The following is an 18215-nucleotide window of genomic DNA, read 5'->3' on the forward strand; positions in this document are numbered from 1 at the left end:
GATACTGTATTGATGCCGGCACCTGTACCTCGATGTGTTCCTCTATCTGCAGTCGCCTTTAACCTTCGGTCAAGTTAACGTTTATTGTGCTCTATTTATCGTGCGAATCAAAATAAACAATAATAACACAAGTCGTGCTAGAGTGACGACATGTGCGTGTAGTAGGGTTGATGCGATGGGACGTTATAATTAGGTGGAACAGAACACACATTGGGCAGATTGATTGGGCATCATTGATTGTGCTCAGTCTAAACAGTGAACATAATAATTATCTCCAGTGACAGACTGTAGCGGCTAGCCTCCAGTAGGTAGCTGGCACTAGTCGCTACTGCTTGTTTGACAGGTGCCGCCAGAACCCCTGTTGTGTCATGCTATAGATGCACATGCCCTGTTCTGGGGCATACTGAGGTACTTTGATTTTGTTGACTGCATGTAGACAGCATCCAATAGTAGTACTCGTAGACCTTGGCTCTTTGTAGGTCAACCACCATCGCATGGATCGATCGGTGACTATGCACTTGGAGGTTGGAATAGCCCGCGCTGAACAGATCTTGCCATGGCCCAGGGAGTGAACTCGCTTACTCGACTATCCCGGTTTTAGTTAACCAGCATGAGTGGTGCAATTTGTCCATACCATGTTGCGAGCTCACAGTTGTTTGGGCAGGTTTTGAGCTGCACCACGAAACAAAGCGAAATAACGGCGTGACTGTAGAGCAAGGAAGCGGCGAGACCGCACTTCCAGGACGAGACAGGCAGTAGAGATGTGTTCACAGCACGAGCAACCTCTCAGACCCTGCCGGTACTCCACAGTTACAAGAAAATGTCGGACTGGACGACGCGCCAATGCAAACCTGCTACATCCACCCAGGCAGATAGCTGCCAAACCAGGCCAATGTCGACCCACTGCATACCGGTATGTCAATGTCAAACAGATCCTGCAGGAGAAGACTGGGATGATATTGGCGTCCAGTGTACGGACACCAGTCACATTTCCTGCGTCTTTTGCAGCATACAGGATAGACTCATCACTGTAAAGTCCACTACTTCGTGATTTTTATTTGTAGAATACATGACAGGCGTATTCAGTGTGCCTCGCAGGACTGCGAGATGCTGCAGAAGACCAGTTTCGACCTTTCTGGACCGCCATTCACCGACGGTGGGCTACACGATGCTGGTGGAACTAGATTCCAGTGAAAACCCAAGATTCCTTTGCTCCTGGACGCTCCGACGTGTTGTGATATCTGCCAGGTGCGCAGTAACTAGTATTTTCATCGCTATAGCGAGGACGACGCCGATCGGCAAACTCTCGCTCACAGCCATCACCAGCCTCTCAAAACCATCACTTGGCATCCCCCAGAGGTATAGGAGAAAGCCAAAACAGCTCTCAACAAACAAAAGCTAAGGACGATGGAAAGAGAGCATGTCAAAAAGAAGACGAACAGTATGAAGTTCAAATGGGTTTGAACACTCGTTCCACCAACTATACCACTTTCAATAAATCGTGACGCCATTTTGTTTTAACACGCATACGGTCCACTGCAGCTCCAGACAAGAGGAAGAAGAACACCGTGAAAAATAACGGCAACGATGCCCAAACACTCGGGAAACGGCTGAAGACGAGTGAAGTCTTCCTGAAGATGTTAACATTGAATAGCCATCGATTACCAGCGTGGTTTGGTGACTTTAGAACTGTTTTGAGACTTAGAACGAAGCGATATCTCAAATTTGATGGAATTGTTACCTGTCAAATGCGTGGGCGAGCAGGCCAGCTGACTGGTTATGCATGAACATGCATGAGCATGCATTGATTTTTCATGGTTCACGTGCAGAAAACTAAGTAATTAATATTTTAGTTGCCGCGATCCAAGTGCAGCTAACAGCCGTGCACAGGCCCATTATAGTATGCGCTGTGCGTATGCGAAAAGGGAAATGCGTACACTCAGAGTCATGATCAACACGTGGCTTTTACTGCCAGGGAGTAGTATTATTGTACTACTCCCTCGTTTCAGCCAGGGAGTAGTATATATATTGTACTACTCCCTGGTTTCAACCACCTCTGAAGCTTGGAGAGCCTCCACGAGGATATAAGAACAGCTCTCGAACTTTTCGGAGAGTCTCCAACTTTTCCGAGAGGATTGAAGAACGCACCCTAAAAAAAGCCAGAAAGAATATTCTAATTTCAGAATTTTTAGGTCACTATTTTCGGTATGACCTAGGGCAAAAGGCCAGGAAGGCGAACAGAAAGTTTAGGTACAAAGAAGCAGTTCCCTATTGGATTATGTGTGTGTAGAGTTTGTTCTGTGTAGATCTACGTATTGATTCGAGATTTTAGGTATGAAACAGACGCACCGAAAGTACCGAAAATAAAAGTACCGTACATGTACACCGAAATTAAAATTATTTGTGAAGTGTACATGTACACCGAAATTAAAATTATTTGTGAAGTGACAGACTGTGTCAGTAGTCTAGATCGAGTATACCATGGTATACTATTGTTACTACATGCACATGTACAGCTGTATTACTAATGATTTTTATGTACATGTAGTAGATCTACTACTACTTGTAGTACCGGTACTACTACCCATGTGTTGCTTTTAATTTTAATTTTGCCCGTAAGAGGCTGTTGGACATAAAATAAAATAAAAACTAGTACAGTCTTCCCTCTCTAATCCGGCACTTGTTTATCCAGTACCCTTGCAAACTGTGCATAATTCGATTTTCTAATCCAGCAGTTGTACATCGCATACTGTCAAGGAGCATTGTAACATACATAACACAATCAGTCATGTTAAACACACACTTGGGAATATCCTATGATAGTGCGTAAGATATTCCCAAGCGTATGTTATAGACATGCATTCCACAAAGTACTTGGATTCGAAGAGAATTGGTGAGCACACATGCTCATTCCCTGGGCACTGCAAATTCACAACTCATTTCATAGAATCATTTTCAACGTTTCGGCAAATTGCCATCATCAGGATACAATATGCGAAACGTTGAAAATGATTCTGTGAAATGAAATGAGTTGTGAATTGCAGTGTCCAGGGAATGAGCATGTGTGCTCACCAATTCTCGTCGAGTTCGAGTTATGAAGCTGCAGGATGCCTCACCGCTACTTCGTACTTGGATTGACACAGAAAATCGCTACGTTTTGACGTACGACACAAACATGTATGTTAAATAGGTGGGCCGGGTTGGAGGGCAGGATTTGATAATCCAGCACCCTTGTTTATCCAGCAGAAAATGACGTTGCAAAAGGTGCCGGATTAGAGAGGGACGATCTGCACTGTACTACGAGTCGTACAGTAGATCTACCCAATTGCGCGCGAGGCACATGCAGTGCTGCGAAATAATTTTCGGCCAAAATCGGACACCCTTCACCGCCAAGGCTGGCCACATGGTGCGAATTTTTCTTCTCGGCAATTTTTTTACAGTGAATTCAAAATATCGCCTAAAACACCATGAAAATTCGCTTCGTTGCCATGGTAACCCCAGAGTTGTCATGAATTTTGTAATGATGAGTGTGGCTGGTCGCACACTGACTCTGTACAGACTGTCAGCGTACATGCCATCCAGCCTGATCCAGGCATGACTGTTACTTTGCACTTCCACAGCCAAGCGCTAGCCTTTTTAGAAGCAAATGTACAGTGATTTGTGCCTTCCAGTTGCGCTGAAAAGTGAAAGTACAGGACTTCTGCATAGGAAAGTAATGATCTCCGACATTTTGGCTGCTTTTCGGACGTTTCCCTTTTCGGACCGGTTTTCGGAAAAGCCTTCAAAAATCGGACACTGTCCGAAAAATCGGACGGTTTGGCAGCACTGCACATGATCGTGACGCCGATGGTCATGTGTGCGGCTGTCAATCTGACAATCATGTCTAAAAGCCAAAAATATCGCTGATACCATGGAGTCGAGTGGCATGGTATTGCACTATTGGTAGTGATCGCACCAGGCAAATAAAACCGGGGCAGACTGTTGCCAAGTCATTAGTGTTGGGGGAAAAACACACTCGCGTACATGACAGAACTAGCCAGAAAGAGCTATCGTAGCGGACGGGTGGCGGTAGTAGAGAGCGAGAAAGCGATCTACTGTACACACATGTTGTGCTACATGTATCTCTCTCTCTCTCTCTCTTTTGCACGTCCGCGCGTTACCACCGGCGCGGCATGATACAGTTCATTTTATTCCTTGCCAGGAAAAAATCCTTTTTTACATCACGGTGTGATAACAAGCGAAAAATTGCTTGAGCGGCTCGCTGTTCGCTGCTCCACAAAAAGTTGTAGACTGTCTTTGCGGAGTTTCATGAGGAAGTAACAGCTTGTTAGTAAGTAAGGGCTGGAGGAGATCCCTACTAGTACTACTAGTGCCGTTTGCTTGTGAAGCAACTCGCAAATCAGGCAAGACCGAAGTACCGCCGCTTCTTCTGTCAACCCATTGTTCCTGACCTTGGGCTGTTGACTGGAGCATTCCCGGCCGAACGAATAGTTCCCCTAGTTTTAGCAGCGTTGGCTGTTGAAGGGTGCCGTCAGCGGATCGCAAGATTGAGTGATAGTAATCCTGTTGCAGAAGCAGCTGCTCGTTTCTAGCGGGCGACGCGACGCTACATTGGATAAAAACGACGGCGGGAGAACAGGTAAGTCTGAGGAGAAGCGACCGATACGACGATGAACTCTAAACGTGCTGCATGTCTTTTACCGGTATACGTAGGTATTATGAGATCTACCATTATTCGCGATAACCTGTGTCGTCTTGAGAGTGGGAATGATGGCGAACTAGGGGGTAAGGTCACGGGTCTACTCATACGAAACTATGTCTCTCTCTCGTGAAAACCCAGCTATTCCATGCAGCGAGCTGTCCCGGAACATTGGTGCTTCGTGGAGCTATGGCGTTACTGCCGACCGAATTTTGGCTCTGTGTTGGGCTAGGGCTGAAACAATTATACTGATAACTCGCATATCGATCGCTAAGGGTGCAATCGATAATCGTTGGTGTTCGAAACGAGTGCTAATGATTTCTTACGCATGCATACCAGCAACAGTATTCTAGCCCTTGCACTCCATCCGGTAGTGAACACGGGTGCAATCATGTACTTTCAAGCGCAGCAAAATTGATTTGTGGCTTTGAAAGAGATCAGGAGAGAAGGCTTTGTCTTTTCGGTTCATTTGTGGGAGAGGTCGGAGATGAAAGAAGTTGCCAGAGGGCGATGACAAGATTCTTCACTCTGGAAACAACATGAAATACTCTAGTTCACGTTGATAAAACCAGCCAGATGTCAACAGTGCGATGCGGCAAGTTTCTAGCGTAGCAAAGGCATTGTGGAATTTCTTCATTATCTGGTGTTCGAGGTACATGAGTAGGGCCGACAAGAATCGATAAAACCAATATATCGATCGTTAATGATATTGGTTGATCGTTAGGAGTTACTGAATGATCGTTTCAGTCCTAGTGTTAGCTGTTTGCCTGGCCCCGTCAAGTAAAGCCCCTCCGAGCTCCGTGAGTCCGGCAGCAGTGTGAAATACAGCGCAGTGACTGAGAACCGGGAGTCCCTGAGGTGTGCAAAGTAATTTAGTTGGCATTACGAACCCCGAACAGGCCAGCTAGGGCTCTGGATCTTTGTCGTGTTTATCATTGAGTTCTAATGGAGGCCCGTTCATGCAGCTCTTCTGCTGCCAGACCCGGTTAGGGCGCGTTCAGACTGGCGTGAATAGCCGCCGGAAAGCTGCAGCGTAATCCGGGAATCGCAATCACACTGCACGTGTATCCCGCTGGAATGGCCAGTACATGTGAAGCTTCGACATTTGAAAAATTTGAGTTGACTCAGTTTGAGTTGGATATCAAAATAAACTAATTCAGTCTGTTGAGATACTGGATCATTGTGCTTTTGCTTGTGCTTGTCGACGGAAAGAATACTATGTCCGGAGTGTTTGGTGCTTGGGTGGCATTCATCCGCTCCGCGATCAGAGTATGCTTCTCGTTCGCAGTAACGTTTTGCCTGCAGAGCGGCCCGCAAAAATCACCACGTACAGCTCCATGAACTCCCTCTCCATTGCTGAGTCGAACAAAGGCATGATGGGAGAAGTTGGCAGTCTAGAAGTCAAAACTCAAAAGCATGCAGTCAGACTGCAAGAGTAGAGGCTGAAATAAAACGAAAAGACGGAACATGTGCTGCAAGGATATCAAAAGCGCTCCGCGTGCCGCCGGAATCTGCATTCCACTGGCCTGCAGAGTGGTGGGAAACCTTTTCCGTGTTTACGCTGGCGGGAACGTCACGTGAGCGATTCACCTTGACAACTTTCACATTCCGCTTGTTTTTTACGCCAGTCTGAACGCGCCCTTAACAAGCCTGGGGGTAAACAGCGCCCCCCCCCCCCCCCCCCCAGCCCTTTCCCAAAGGTGCTCTTTTAATTCGCACTTAGTGCTTTTCGCGTCCCTCAAAATATGCTGAAAAAGTGCTCTTTTTTCAGTGAAGCATAGCCATGATACATGTTCAGATATGAACCCAAGCTGAGAAATGAATACGCATTCTTCCATTTATGGGTCCACGAAAGGCAAAACAGGAAGTAAAGTTTAAAAAACCGACTTTTACAGCATTGTGTACACCGGGTACAAGCTTCACCAACTAATTACTTGTTGCCCCCTAAAAAAGCGGCGTGCCAAGGCCCATCGAGCACTCGGAAACTGTGATCGCATGCATATGAGCAAAAAAATGTTAGCACTTTTTCAGCTAAAAAAGCTCAAAAAGGGCGATATTCACCAAAAAACGCAATAAAGGGCGAAAGAAACGGGCTTTTCCAAAAAGGGCGAGCACCTTTGGGAAAGGGCTACCCCCCCCCCCCCCCCCCCCATATAATTATGGCACTATTAAAGCACACCACTGATATACATTGTACAGTGTAGTCATTTTAGTGCTGAAATCACCTGAATACAGTCTGTATCGGCTATAGAGTGACCGGATATAAGAATATATCGGCTACAGTGGTATTGGTACGAATTATCAAAAGCAAAACGTATTTTATCCAGTAAAAATATCACTATAACCAATATTATCGGATGTAATGATATGTCGGATATTATGATGACAACAAAGAATCAAAACATGCATAACACACTATTATTATTATCGGCTCTAGTGATAACTTTAAAATACATGTAGCAATAATATCAAAGGCCCTATTTTTTTACTTTCTTCACGTTGCTTATTCTTATTGTGATACATGTACATAACAGAATTTTTTGTATGGACATGCGGGCACTGTCAACTATGCAGCATGCTCATTTGTCAAAACGCCATGCTGGAAGTATTTCCTTGCCTTTCATGTGTCGATCGGAAAAAAGAAAAAAATTCGATCGTATCGCATATAGTGATGCATCGGTTATAGTGATAAAATCACGGAAATCAAAAGGGTACGCTATAGCCGATACAGACTGTACTACATTTTTTAGTACAAGACATCCGACGACCTGGGGGCGCTAAAGTACAGGTTTACCGCCTGGGATTTCTGCAGTTTGGCAACTACAGCAGGGCCGGAGGAAGGACTTTGGGAGTGGTCTGGCCAACCTTTGAGGGGGGGGGGGGGGGGGTGCGGGGACCTCCCCCGGGAGAAATATTTAAAATTTACGTGAAATAGAGCGAATTTGGGCATCTCTTAAGGCTCCAGAAAATCCAGAAAATTATAGTAAATCAACACAAGCACAACTTTTTTTTATCCATATCATTAGGCCATCATTTTTTATAGCTATGTTTCGCGTCGTCCGCACGCATACGTTTTGATTTTTTTCGGGAAAAAATAAAAAATCAAACATGCACAGTGAGGGTACGATCGTGCGAGTCATCAGTGTGGACAGGTTGCATACGGCGAAGCTGGGATTCAGAAATGGCCTCTAGCCTAGGCCAGCGTTGGTAAATCGTTTGTTCGGCATATGGGAGCAATATTCTATGAGCTTACACCAGACCGCATTGATCGCCTATGCTGAGAGGATGCGTCGTTCCGGAGCTCTTTGCACCGCTGCTGAAGTCTGAGTACAATATTCCAGCGAAGCATAGGCACCATGACCAACGGTTGCCTCCTCTGTCCAAAGTGAATATTTACTCATTCTGATAACCCAGATGTTGTGCTTCGATGTACGATTTTTCTTTCGAATGTACACCATGCACGAGCTATTGTGCTATGTACAGTGCATACACCTCTGATGAGCCTTTTTTTATTATTTTGCAACTTTTTATTTTTTCCACCTCTCGCATATGATTCTGGAAGTTGAACTGACGCGAAACATAGATATAAAAAAATGATGGCCTTAAAGCCATACAGTGCCGGTCACGGAGTCCTGAGCTACTTTGAAGCACATCACACGTCGGCAGTACAGTCGAGTCATGTACCTCTGGATTTTTTTTACACCGGTTTTGCACTAATCACATCGACCATCCAGCTGGGAAAGTGGTCCGGCCATGGCCGGACCAGCCTGACTGGTTCCGCCGGCCCTGTACAGTTTGCTGTACAGTGCTCTGACGAATCTGTGAATTGAGTCATTGTGGAAATGTTAGTGAGCACAATTCCGTTCCTGCATCAGATTCGGAGGGTTTCAGCGCGGACTTGGGAGGAAAAAATGATTCACAAACCGTAAAGGACACTATCCACCGAGCGGACAATTGTAATAGAGAGGTTGCGCACAACGACAATTCGTAGCACCGTAACGAAATTATTTACCAAATAAAGCCAACGAATATTCGTAAACTTGAGGTTGCACACAACGTGCGAACTGTTTCATAGTAGGTAGACGCGGGTACGAAAAGTCAAGACAGGGAGTTGCAAAATATCAGTATTTTAGTACTCCAAGTGACGAAAAATATTTTCGTAGATCTGCTCTGCTTCGGTCGCGCTTGGACGGATCTTCGTAGCAGCTTTCGCTACTCGAACCCGGACGGTCAAGATCTTCAACCAATTTACGTTGTGCGCAACCTCTCTATTGTCTTGGACCAAGTGTTACTGGCACTATAGTATAGTATACACCGTGTGAGGCCGCACACCGCGCGCTCAGTCCACCTGGCATTTCAAGCTGTCCACTGTGCTAGATGCGCAGTCAGTCTACTTGATAGATCGTACGTTTGTCTGCGTGAAAGTAAAGCCGATTGTTTGTCCCTGCGGGAATTTGCGGAAAATTTCTCGAAAACTTGCGCAAGAAAACGCGGCAGAAAGCAACGGAAATTGCGGCGAAAAGTGCGGATGGACTACATGAACATGTGCATTTTGTATGTACGTGTACAGTAGAGTCGCGCGCTGAAGAACGTTGAGCCCAAGAAGGTCCAGCCTGAAATGCTAAGAACGCTACAGCCTAAAGCTAAGAACGGCGGTGTTGCTTTTCTGGCAGGTTGTGCGATACGTACGATCCAGTACGGATTGTTTCTAAGAACGTGCTACAAGAACGCAGCCAGATTGCGGAAAAATAGGAGCGTCCCAGGCTAAACCCTTGGAAACAATGTTGGACGCTCGACTCGACTGAAGGTAGAGTGTAGGTAGATATTGCGGAAAAGATTCGGAACTTGCCAGGAAATCGTGGATTTGGCCCAAACTCGCGAAATTTGTTTCGTCTTTGGATCATGTGAGATATCTCAATGCTGCTGTATCCACATGTGTTTTGCACTGGTATTGTACTGCATTATATATATAAAAGATTTGTTCTCATGACAATATGTGCCCCGTGTAGAGTCGTCATCTAATCAGCCATGCTCATCAGAAATGGCAAGTCATTCTAAGATGCATGCTCCTGGCAGCGGGGTAGGACGGCATTCCGACCATCGCTACCAGGGAGGTGAGTGAGGCTTCCAATGATCTGCATCATCCACTGGATTGTCATATTTTATGATACCGGGGACATGATTGTGTAACCCCTTTTCCAGAGTACTATTGTACTATTGTAGTATCCTCATGAACAGTGCTGCTTTAGCGAATGATGTCATCACACCGTACATCACAGTTGTGATGTTGTTCAGGTGTGTGTGTGTGTGTGTGTGTGTGTGTGTGTGTGTGTGTGTGTGTGTGTGTGTGCGTGTGTGTGTGTGTGTTTGGTGTGTGTGTGTGTGTGTGTGTGTGTGTGTGTGTGTGTGTGTGTGTGTGTGTGTGTGTGTGTGTGTGTGTGTGTGTGTGTGTGTGTGTGTGTGTGTGTGTGTGTGTGTGTGTGTGACGGATACCCTGATGCCGTCAATCCTTTTTCTGCACCTTGTCCTCACCCACTTACTGAGGTGTGGTGAGCCCATAAGTGGGATCATTTTCAAGTCCACCCAGAGTTTTGGGGATTTTAGGGGGTGTCGGCCGTTGGGCAGTTCAATAACCAATTGAGTCATCTTTCCAAGATTCCTTTTGAGTCTCTCTCCTCTTTCCCGGGGGGGGGGGGGGGACTCACGTGACCAGTTTTGGCAGTGAGCAACACGTACAGTGTGTATGTGTGCATGCGTGCGCGTGTGTGTGTGTGTATAGTGTGCTGTCATCGGAATGTACACAATGCCATGCTTATGTACGAGTACATGTAGGGTATGATATCATCGAAGTGTTGGGTATCATCATCATGTATGCAGCGTACTGGTCGCCCCAGTAATGCCTGCTGATTCCAATACTGTTACTTACACAGCCAAGTACACTGTAGAATTATGTAGACAAGCTCATGGTGACATCAGTTCACATGATCTCATTTTGCTTTGAGGTGTAAGCTCGTTTCACATCCTACCATGTATGTGTAATGTACGTAGAAGCTCGAAGGGGCACGGGATGACCACATTGTCGAAGGAGCTAATGTTGGAACACCGCTTGTTATCTTGCTGCATGTGTGCGACTGAGTCTATTGCTGTTCTTGTGGCTGTTCTGTGTTTCCGGTTGACATGCTGCGCTGGTGCAGGTTCACTGGCGGACTATCACTTTCCCGATGACGCCGCCAGCCACGTCACCTACATAGCCAACGAGAGGGCGAAGGCCCGGTGCAGCCTACGATCCAGCGGGAGCAGCGGCTCGCCGGATCCGAGGAGCTCTCCGCGCGGCAGTCTTCGCATGAACCGCACCGACCCGCTGCTCTCGCGCTCCGCCGTGTCCACAAAGTCCTGTGGCAGCGATGCGTGGGTGGGCAGACCGTCACGCTCACTGCCTCTAGACAGCGATGACTTTGTCGTAATCAGCGATGGTGGGAGTGGAAGCAGTGGCGCAGTTTTGGACCATCAACGCCGTACGTCGCCGATGCATAATCTCCCATCCCCGTCTGCCTCACCGACCGCACTGATCCTTGACGATGAGCCACCGCTGGTTAGCTTCACACGGGCGTACGGGAGACGCGTTGAGCCAGTACAGCCGGTAAGTACAGTGGTGGTCAAGCTTAATACAGGAGATGATCATCAACAGAATGAGGTGGTGATGTCGCCGTGCGTCTATGTATCTTTAGGCTGTATAGGTCTGCATGTGTGTATGTATATACATGTGTGGGTGTGTATGTGTGCGTTTGTGCGAGCGTGCATTGCGGTTCCAGCATACGTGATTGTACGATATTGATGTATGACAATAGTTCTCGTTCTCGTCACCACCTTTCCTTGGCGATAGCTTGTCTAAGGTCGTAGGCATGTGGACTGTTCATCTCTTCATTTGCAGAAGCCGAGCCTATAGGAATAGAGATTATGAGCATGAAGATGAAGAAGAGTGTCACACCTCAGGTACAACAGACACAATATCTCTGCCAGGCAAGACCCCAACTGCCAGCTCTGTGCATGTTCTGTGCATGCTCGGTTTGCATGTATTGTGGCTGATCTTGAGATTGTCGCCACGTGATTCAATTCTCTGCCACTTGTAGCAGTACCCTCTTGTTGTTATTCCCACTGCGGTTTTAACTCGTGGTGTGCCTCCTGTCCCCATGCAGGCATCAGTGTGCCGCAATGAGGTGTGTGTCAAGGATGGAGAGAAACTCCAAGAGGTTAGTCTGGGAATTCGAATCGTTTCTACCAACCCACTGCCAGTTAGCTCTGTTCAGTGGAGATGTGGAGAGGAGCTGGTGAATTGTCACACAGGGTAATAAGAAACCTGTCATGGGGCAGGATCCTAAGAAAAATTGTGTTTTGTGTCTGAAAGTAAATTACGCCGTTAATAACTAGAAAATAGGCATTGGCTGTTGGAAGCGACACTGCCTCACACTCTGCGACTGCATCTGGCTTTCAAGTTGAACATTTGAACACCTCATTCACGGTAAGCAGAAGTTAGACTATAGCATTGAACGCAGCAACACGTATCCGTGTACTTGCCTTTCACCCACTTGTCAGCCCATGGCCCGGCAGCTCGCTTAGATATTATCTGTTGTCTTCTTTCCCACAGGCAATGCTTGCAAATCGCACGTGGGAAAAGCATACAAACGGGCTGCAGGGCCACCTTCATCGTGCGGAGATGGAGAACGAAAGCCTCCGCAGTCGGATAAATCAGCTGGAGCAAAAATACAGCGTAAGTCATGATGAAGTCCGTGTGAGCTTTTAACCCTTTAAGAGCCGCCCCATACTTGAATGCGTCGTAAACGACGCATTCAAATGCAAAACTTCAAAAGATCGTAACTCAGTCCAATCTTGCTCAAATTCAGTGATCGAAATATCCAGGGCGAAGAGAAAACTCTCACCTGTCGGGAGAAACAATCCGCGAAGCGCTGCGAGCAACGGTTCCTGAGATACATTACTCGTAAGTTGAGCCGCGATCGCGGCAATTTCAAAAGCGCGCAGTGCGACTTTAGTATTGAGAATTTTGAGACTTTTCGTCACGCTGGTTTACTCGAATTTGCACGGGTTTCACTGTTGATATTGTCAAGAGTACACAGCGAAAAAATGGGAACTCCACGATCGAGTAAAATGAAATATCTGGAGCGGGACGCATTTGGGGCATTTTTCGTACTGTCGCTGCGATCTAGCGCTGGATAGACGGTGTGCTGGCTATCATGATCAACCTCATTCTCTTCCTCTCGCGGAGACCTTTCCAGGAAGCCCTAGATTGTGAGGATTGAGTGAGTAGAACTGAAGCTATGGTCCAAGGAACACGAAAAAATGCAGAATTTTGAAATTTTCCTGTGGCTCTTAAAGGGTTAATAAGTCTTAAGCCCAGTTCACATTCGACTTGGCGCGGCGGAACGCAACGTAAGGATCGACGGGAAGCGACGGGACGGTCTGACGGCGTCCAATGTGAACACCAGGAACGGGAACGCAACCGTACTACCGTACAGATCGAGAAGCGACGGGAAGAGTTGAATCGATTCAACTTTTCATACCGTAGACGGGCGTAGACGGGCAGTCAGCGGTGACTTTGTCGTTTAGGAAAGGTCCAAGAGGTCCTTCTGCTTTTTTGCCATAATTAAATTGGCTCACCATCCGAGTTCACCTCAGCTATATAGGTTAGATTTTTAACGTCCCTTGGAGGTCCGCTATACTGAAGTTTCATTGCATTGCTGTTACTACGAAGTCAACCGGCCGGCACCAACTGGACATAAACGTGTATGTGTAGTTTTCACCTGTCCACTGGTATCCTCGTTCAGATGATACATTGTATGTACATTAGAGCAGCCAGTTCAACTGCTACGGCTATGTCTAACACGGCGTGTGTTCGTTATCATCGCTTCAGCAATGGGCGTGAGTATGAATGTGAGGACAGCGGGGTTCCACTCTTTCTCTGCGGCAACGGGTTTAGGGGCCATCCATAAATATAGATATTACATTTAGAAACGAAAACTAGTCGTGTGTGTGTGGGGGGGGGGGGGGGGGGTTGAGCGCCTGTTTGTTTTTCGAAAGATATCGATGTACAGTTTGTATGTCTGAACACGTTTAGAAAAAAGGGAAAAATATCGATACTATGTACCATTTGTATTTTGTTTGTGTACGTTTCTCAAGGAGGGGGGGGGGGGGGGGGAGGTTCAAGAGAAATGACTTGTTTTCGTTTCTATTTGTTCTGCGCACAGGACTTACGGCAACAGGCACACGTCGCAAGGCAGACCGTTCGGGAACAGAAAGCACAGATTGAGTCGCTGACCGCCATCCCCGGTCGGAGGCAGAGCTCAGCTGACGGCCCGCTTCATTCGTCGCAGAGTGAGGACATGCGGTGAGTTTTTTGACCAGACTGGCCCTCTGCAAATGTACACAGAGAGCACATACTTCCGTCTGGCCATAGCAACCTTGCCCGCATGACTCAGGTTGTTAAACCCCCCTTGCACTGCACTCTTTATTCGTTCTTGTATTGGTGTGCCACCATGCCCAAGGACATAGTCCTTCAGTCGCAAAGCCGAGATAATAATTATTATGTTGTCTGATGATTGCCCATTTTGCCATGAAACTCCGAGTAACAACAATGCACAGTTTGCCACCACTGGGAACTTGTGTAGTCCCTCATTAATATTTAAGCACACCAGTTAAACTGTTTATATGGCAGGACTGGCCGCCGCAAAGCCTGTCTTATGACCATTTGACGATGACTAGCCCAGTGTAGATAGTTCCAAGACTCAGGATCAATGTACGTGTTCCCGGTGTCCTTTTGTGCTTGCTCCAGAGCGGAAATGCGAGCTGTTCACATGGCATCGATGGAGAAAGATGCTAAAATCGAAGCCCTTACAAAGCAGGTAAGAACTCAGACGCAAATTTACGGAAATCACAACGAGAAAAGAGCCAAGATGCTGTTTTCTACTCCGAATGGGTCGTTTTCCACCATAGGGCGTGTCGTGTGCAGTCATCAGGGCTTTAGTAACCAGCGTGTTAAAACGCAGCGGGCGATATACGGGGCAAGACGGCGGTCATTACCAAACATCTTGCTGGAGTCTTCGGAATAAATAGCTTCAGGGGTCGACAAAATTGGGCGCAACAAGCACTAACTGTGTAGAATGCATGGCTTGTGGCCATACGGAACAACAAATGGGACATTTCAAATCCATAGCTGACAGGCTGACAGGTAAGCAAACACATACAGTCAACTTTGCGTATAACGACACTCGGTGGGGCATCAGAAAAGTAACCTTATTCGCGAATTGTCCTTATACCCGAAGTCTCATTATTATGTATTACAGTTGGATGGGACTTTGCTCTGGGCATGGAAATTCTGTCGTTATTCGCGAATTGTCGTTATATCCGCAGTCGTTATTAGCGAATTGTCGTTATATCCGCAGTCGTTATTAGCCAAGTTGACTGTACGTATAGTGTATGAGTCATACATCGCTGACATTCGTCTCCCGGTGTCTGCTGTTGCTGCAACAGGTGGAAAAGGTAACGGCGGACTTCCGTAAAGAGCGCCATGATCGGAAAGTGCTGCAGAACGCCATTGTCAAGCAGCAGGAGCAGCTGTTGATCGCCAGGAACGAGGTAAGTGCCCTTTATAATATCTTAAACTAGAACCTCTATACGCTGCGGTACGATTGGGGCCTCTGTACGTTGCGGTACGACTGGGGCCTCTGTACGTTGCGGTACGACTGGGGCCTCTGTACGTTGCGGTACGACTGGGGCCTCTGTACGTTGCGGTACGACTGGGGCCTCTGTACGTAGCGGTACGACTGGGGCCTCTGTACGCTGCGGTACGACTGGGGCCTCTGTACGTTGCGGTACGACTGGGGCCTCTGTACGTTGCGGTACGACTGGGGCCTCTGTTCTATGCTTGCTCCACACCACTGCTTCTACGGATCTCATGCGTCTGCATGGTGCCTTCGAAAGAACTCACGTCTTAGTTATTTTGTGAAATGGACGTGAACTCCTTTGTGTGTGAGTGTGTGCGTACATGCATGTGTGTGTGTATGTGTACGCGTGTACTTGTGCCCTCGCGCGCATGTGTGTGTATGTGTGTGTGTGTGTGTGTGTGTGTGTGTGTGTGTGTGTGTGTGTGTGTGTGTGTGTGTGTGTGTGTGTGTGTGCGTGTGTACACAGGCTGCATCAAGTCAGAACAACCTGGTGGTTGCCACGAAAGAGAAAGACATTCTTCTGGCGCAGCTGAAGCGCATCTCACAGAGACCGGTAAGCCAACAGCGTGAATGGGCGGTATTACATGAACACTACATCAACACAATCACGTGACTACATCAACACAACATCGTGACTACATCAACACAACCCCGTGACTACATCAACACAACATCGTGACTACATCAACACAACCCCGTGACTACATCAACACAACATCGTGACTACATCAACACAACCCCGTGACTACATCAACACAACCCCATGACTAACGTTACATCAACACAACCCCGTGACTACATCAGCACAACCCCATGACTAACGCTACGTCAACACAACCCCGTGACTACATCAGCACAACCCCATGACTAACGCTACATCAACACAACCCCGTGACTACATCAGCACAACCCCATGACTAACGTTACATCAACACAACCCCGTGGCTACGGATACATGTAGCATGTCAAACCTGATTCCCACACTTTCTTGAACAGCGACATACATGTATAAGTACAATGTTTGCTGGACAAGTGAAACTCAACTTATTCTGGTGGCTTTTCAATTTTCATAACTTTTGCAGAGGAACTTTAGCGAGAAAGTTATAGGGTACTGCTCGATACGGCCAGTTTTACGTCTTCCTGAACTGACCGTGCCGAGCTGTTGATGGTTCACAGCAGCATGTTGTAACGTTCTTGCCAAAGTCATCCATACTGTTGTTGCTGTTGTTGTTTGTCTGTTGTTGTTGTTGTTGCTGCTGCTGCTGCTGCTGCTGCTGTTGTTGTTGTTTTTTGAATTCTGTATTCTCACGTTGTTGTTGTTGCTGTTGTCGTCGTTGTTGTTGTTGTTGTTTGTTGCCGCCGCTATTGTTATTGTTCTGCTACATCTCCACTCTACTACAGGCGTACAACTAGTCTCCCAACTAATCTCCAGCCTAGTTACTTGCAACTAGGCTGGACTAAAACTTCACCGCCATGAATTGGAACGTACACGACATCATCGTCTAGTTATTGACTCTACTTTATCTGTGGCACTATGACTTTTGAAGGCAATGGCACGTTTGAAGAAGCGCACCACAGCGGCCGAAGCCAAGCAGAGATCTTGACTAGTGAGGGACTCCGTCATGGTGTGTGATGTAGAGCCATCACCCATTGCTTTGCAAATATACAGTATTTTTTCTCTCTGTTCTCGTCCATTCTCTCTGGCCTCACCCCGACTAATTTCTCACAGTTTGCAATTCTTGACTCTAACAGCCTTTGAGAGTCTCTCTAAAGACTCTAGCCTTTGAGAGCCTCTCTAGAGACTCTAGCCGTTGAGAGTATTAATTTTAACTCAGTGACATTTTCATTGCCTGCTGTACATATGTATTCATGCTCATCAGTGAACATGAATGCGTAACACCTTGAGTATGTCTCCCTGAAACGCGAACACTGAATACTTGTTTCGGAATCTTTCTCAAAACAACTTATTTTTTCTTGTAGTCTAAGGCACCCAATGACAAACACTGCATTCTCTAGTTGCTTGCCCCATGTTTATCAGATTATGTTTTGTTTTCGGAGGATATGTGCAGGATCTGTGCAGGATATGTGCCTGCCGGTCACTGATGACCGTTATCTTTACAAACTGACTTCAAAATACGGTTTTCTTCTTTTTTTCTTTGCACCACTCGTTTTCGTTTGCAGATGAATGGAAGTAGCGTTCAAGCTGTCTGTGCATGCTTTTCGATCAAGCCTTCGCGTGGCTGCTCTATTTTTCTTTGACGGACTTTCCTTTGTAATACAGTACATATCATGTACATGCATGCTGGACTTGGAGTATGAGGATTTGTGTTTCCTTGTTATAATTATAAGTATATCTAGCTATTTGGACAGTGTAACTGCCTTGATACGCTGGTTTGTGCAATGGATCAGTTGCCTGGTTATGTGGCTGGATATGCGCTGTCTCCAAGAGTTGTTGTTGTTGTTGTTGTTTATTTAATTTACACCGCATGTGAAACGGTCAGTTCTGCCCAATAATTATCATGAAAGCGATGACAACCAGTAAGAAGAGTAAGAAATGAAGAGAAGAAATTAAACGATATTCTCGCATGTATGCAGCTTGTAGCGCAAATACATGTACAGTCAACTTCGCTAATAACGACTGCGGATATAACGACAATTCGCGAATACCGACCGAATTTCCATGCCCAGAGCAAAGTCCCATCTAACTGTATACATTTAGCTTCGGATATAACGACTATCTGAATAACGACAATTCGCGTATAGCGACATGCTTTTAGTGC

General features: G+C 46.6%; 1 protein-coding gene across 1 annotated transcript; it reads left to right on the forward strand.

Annotated features, from left to right (window-relative positions):
- The first annotated feature begins 4116 nt into the window (after positions 1 to 4116).
- Positions 4117 to 17840, forward strand: LOC135822727 (uncharacterized). The gene is made up of 10 exons (XM_065335554.1): positions 4117 to 4639; positions 9709 to 9813; positions 10894 to 11339; positions 11896 to 11949; positions 12345 to 12467; positions 13960 to 14099; positions 14544 to 14613; positions 15242 to 15346; positions 15902 to 15988; positions 16837 to 17840. Exons 2-10 carry the CDS (start codon positions 9741 to 9743, stop codon positions 16846 to 16848), a joined length of 1110 nt encoding a protein of 369 aa, XP_065191626.1. The 5' UTR covers positions 4117 to 4639; positions 9709 to 9740; the 3' UTR covers positions 16849 to 17840.
- Positions 17841 to 18215: the final 375 nt, after the last annotated feature.

The sequence above is a fragment of the Sycon ciliatum genome, chromosome 8, assembly GCF_964019385.1.
Source record: "Sycon ciliatum chromosome 8, ocSycCili1.1, whole genome shotgun sequence".
NCBI lineage: Eukaryota > Metazoa > Porifera > Calcarea > Leucosolenida > Sycettidae > Sycon > Sycon ciliatum.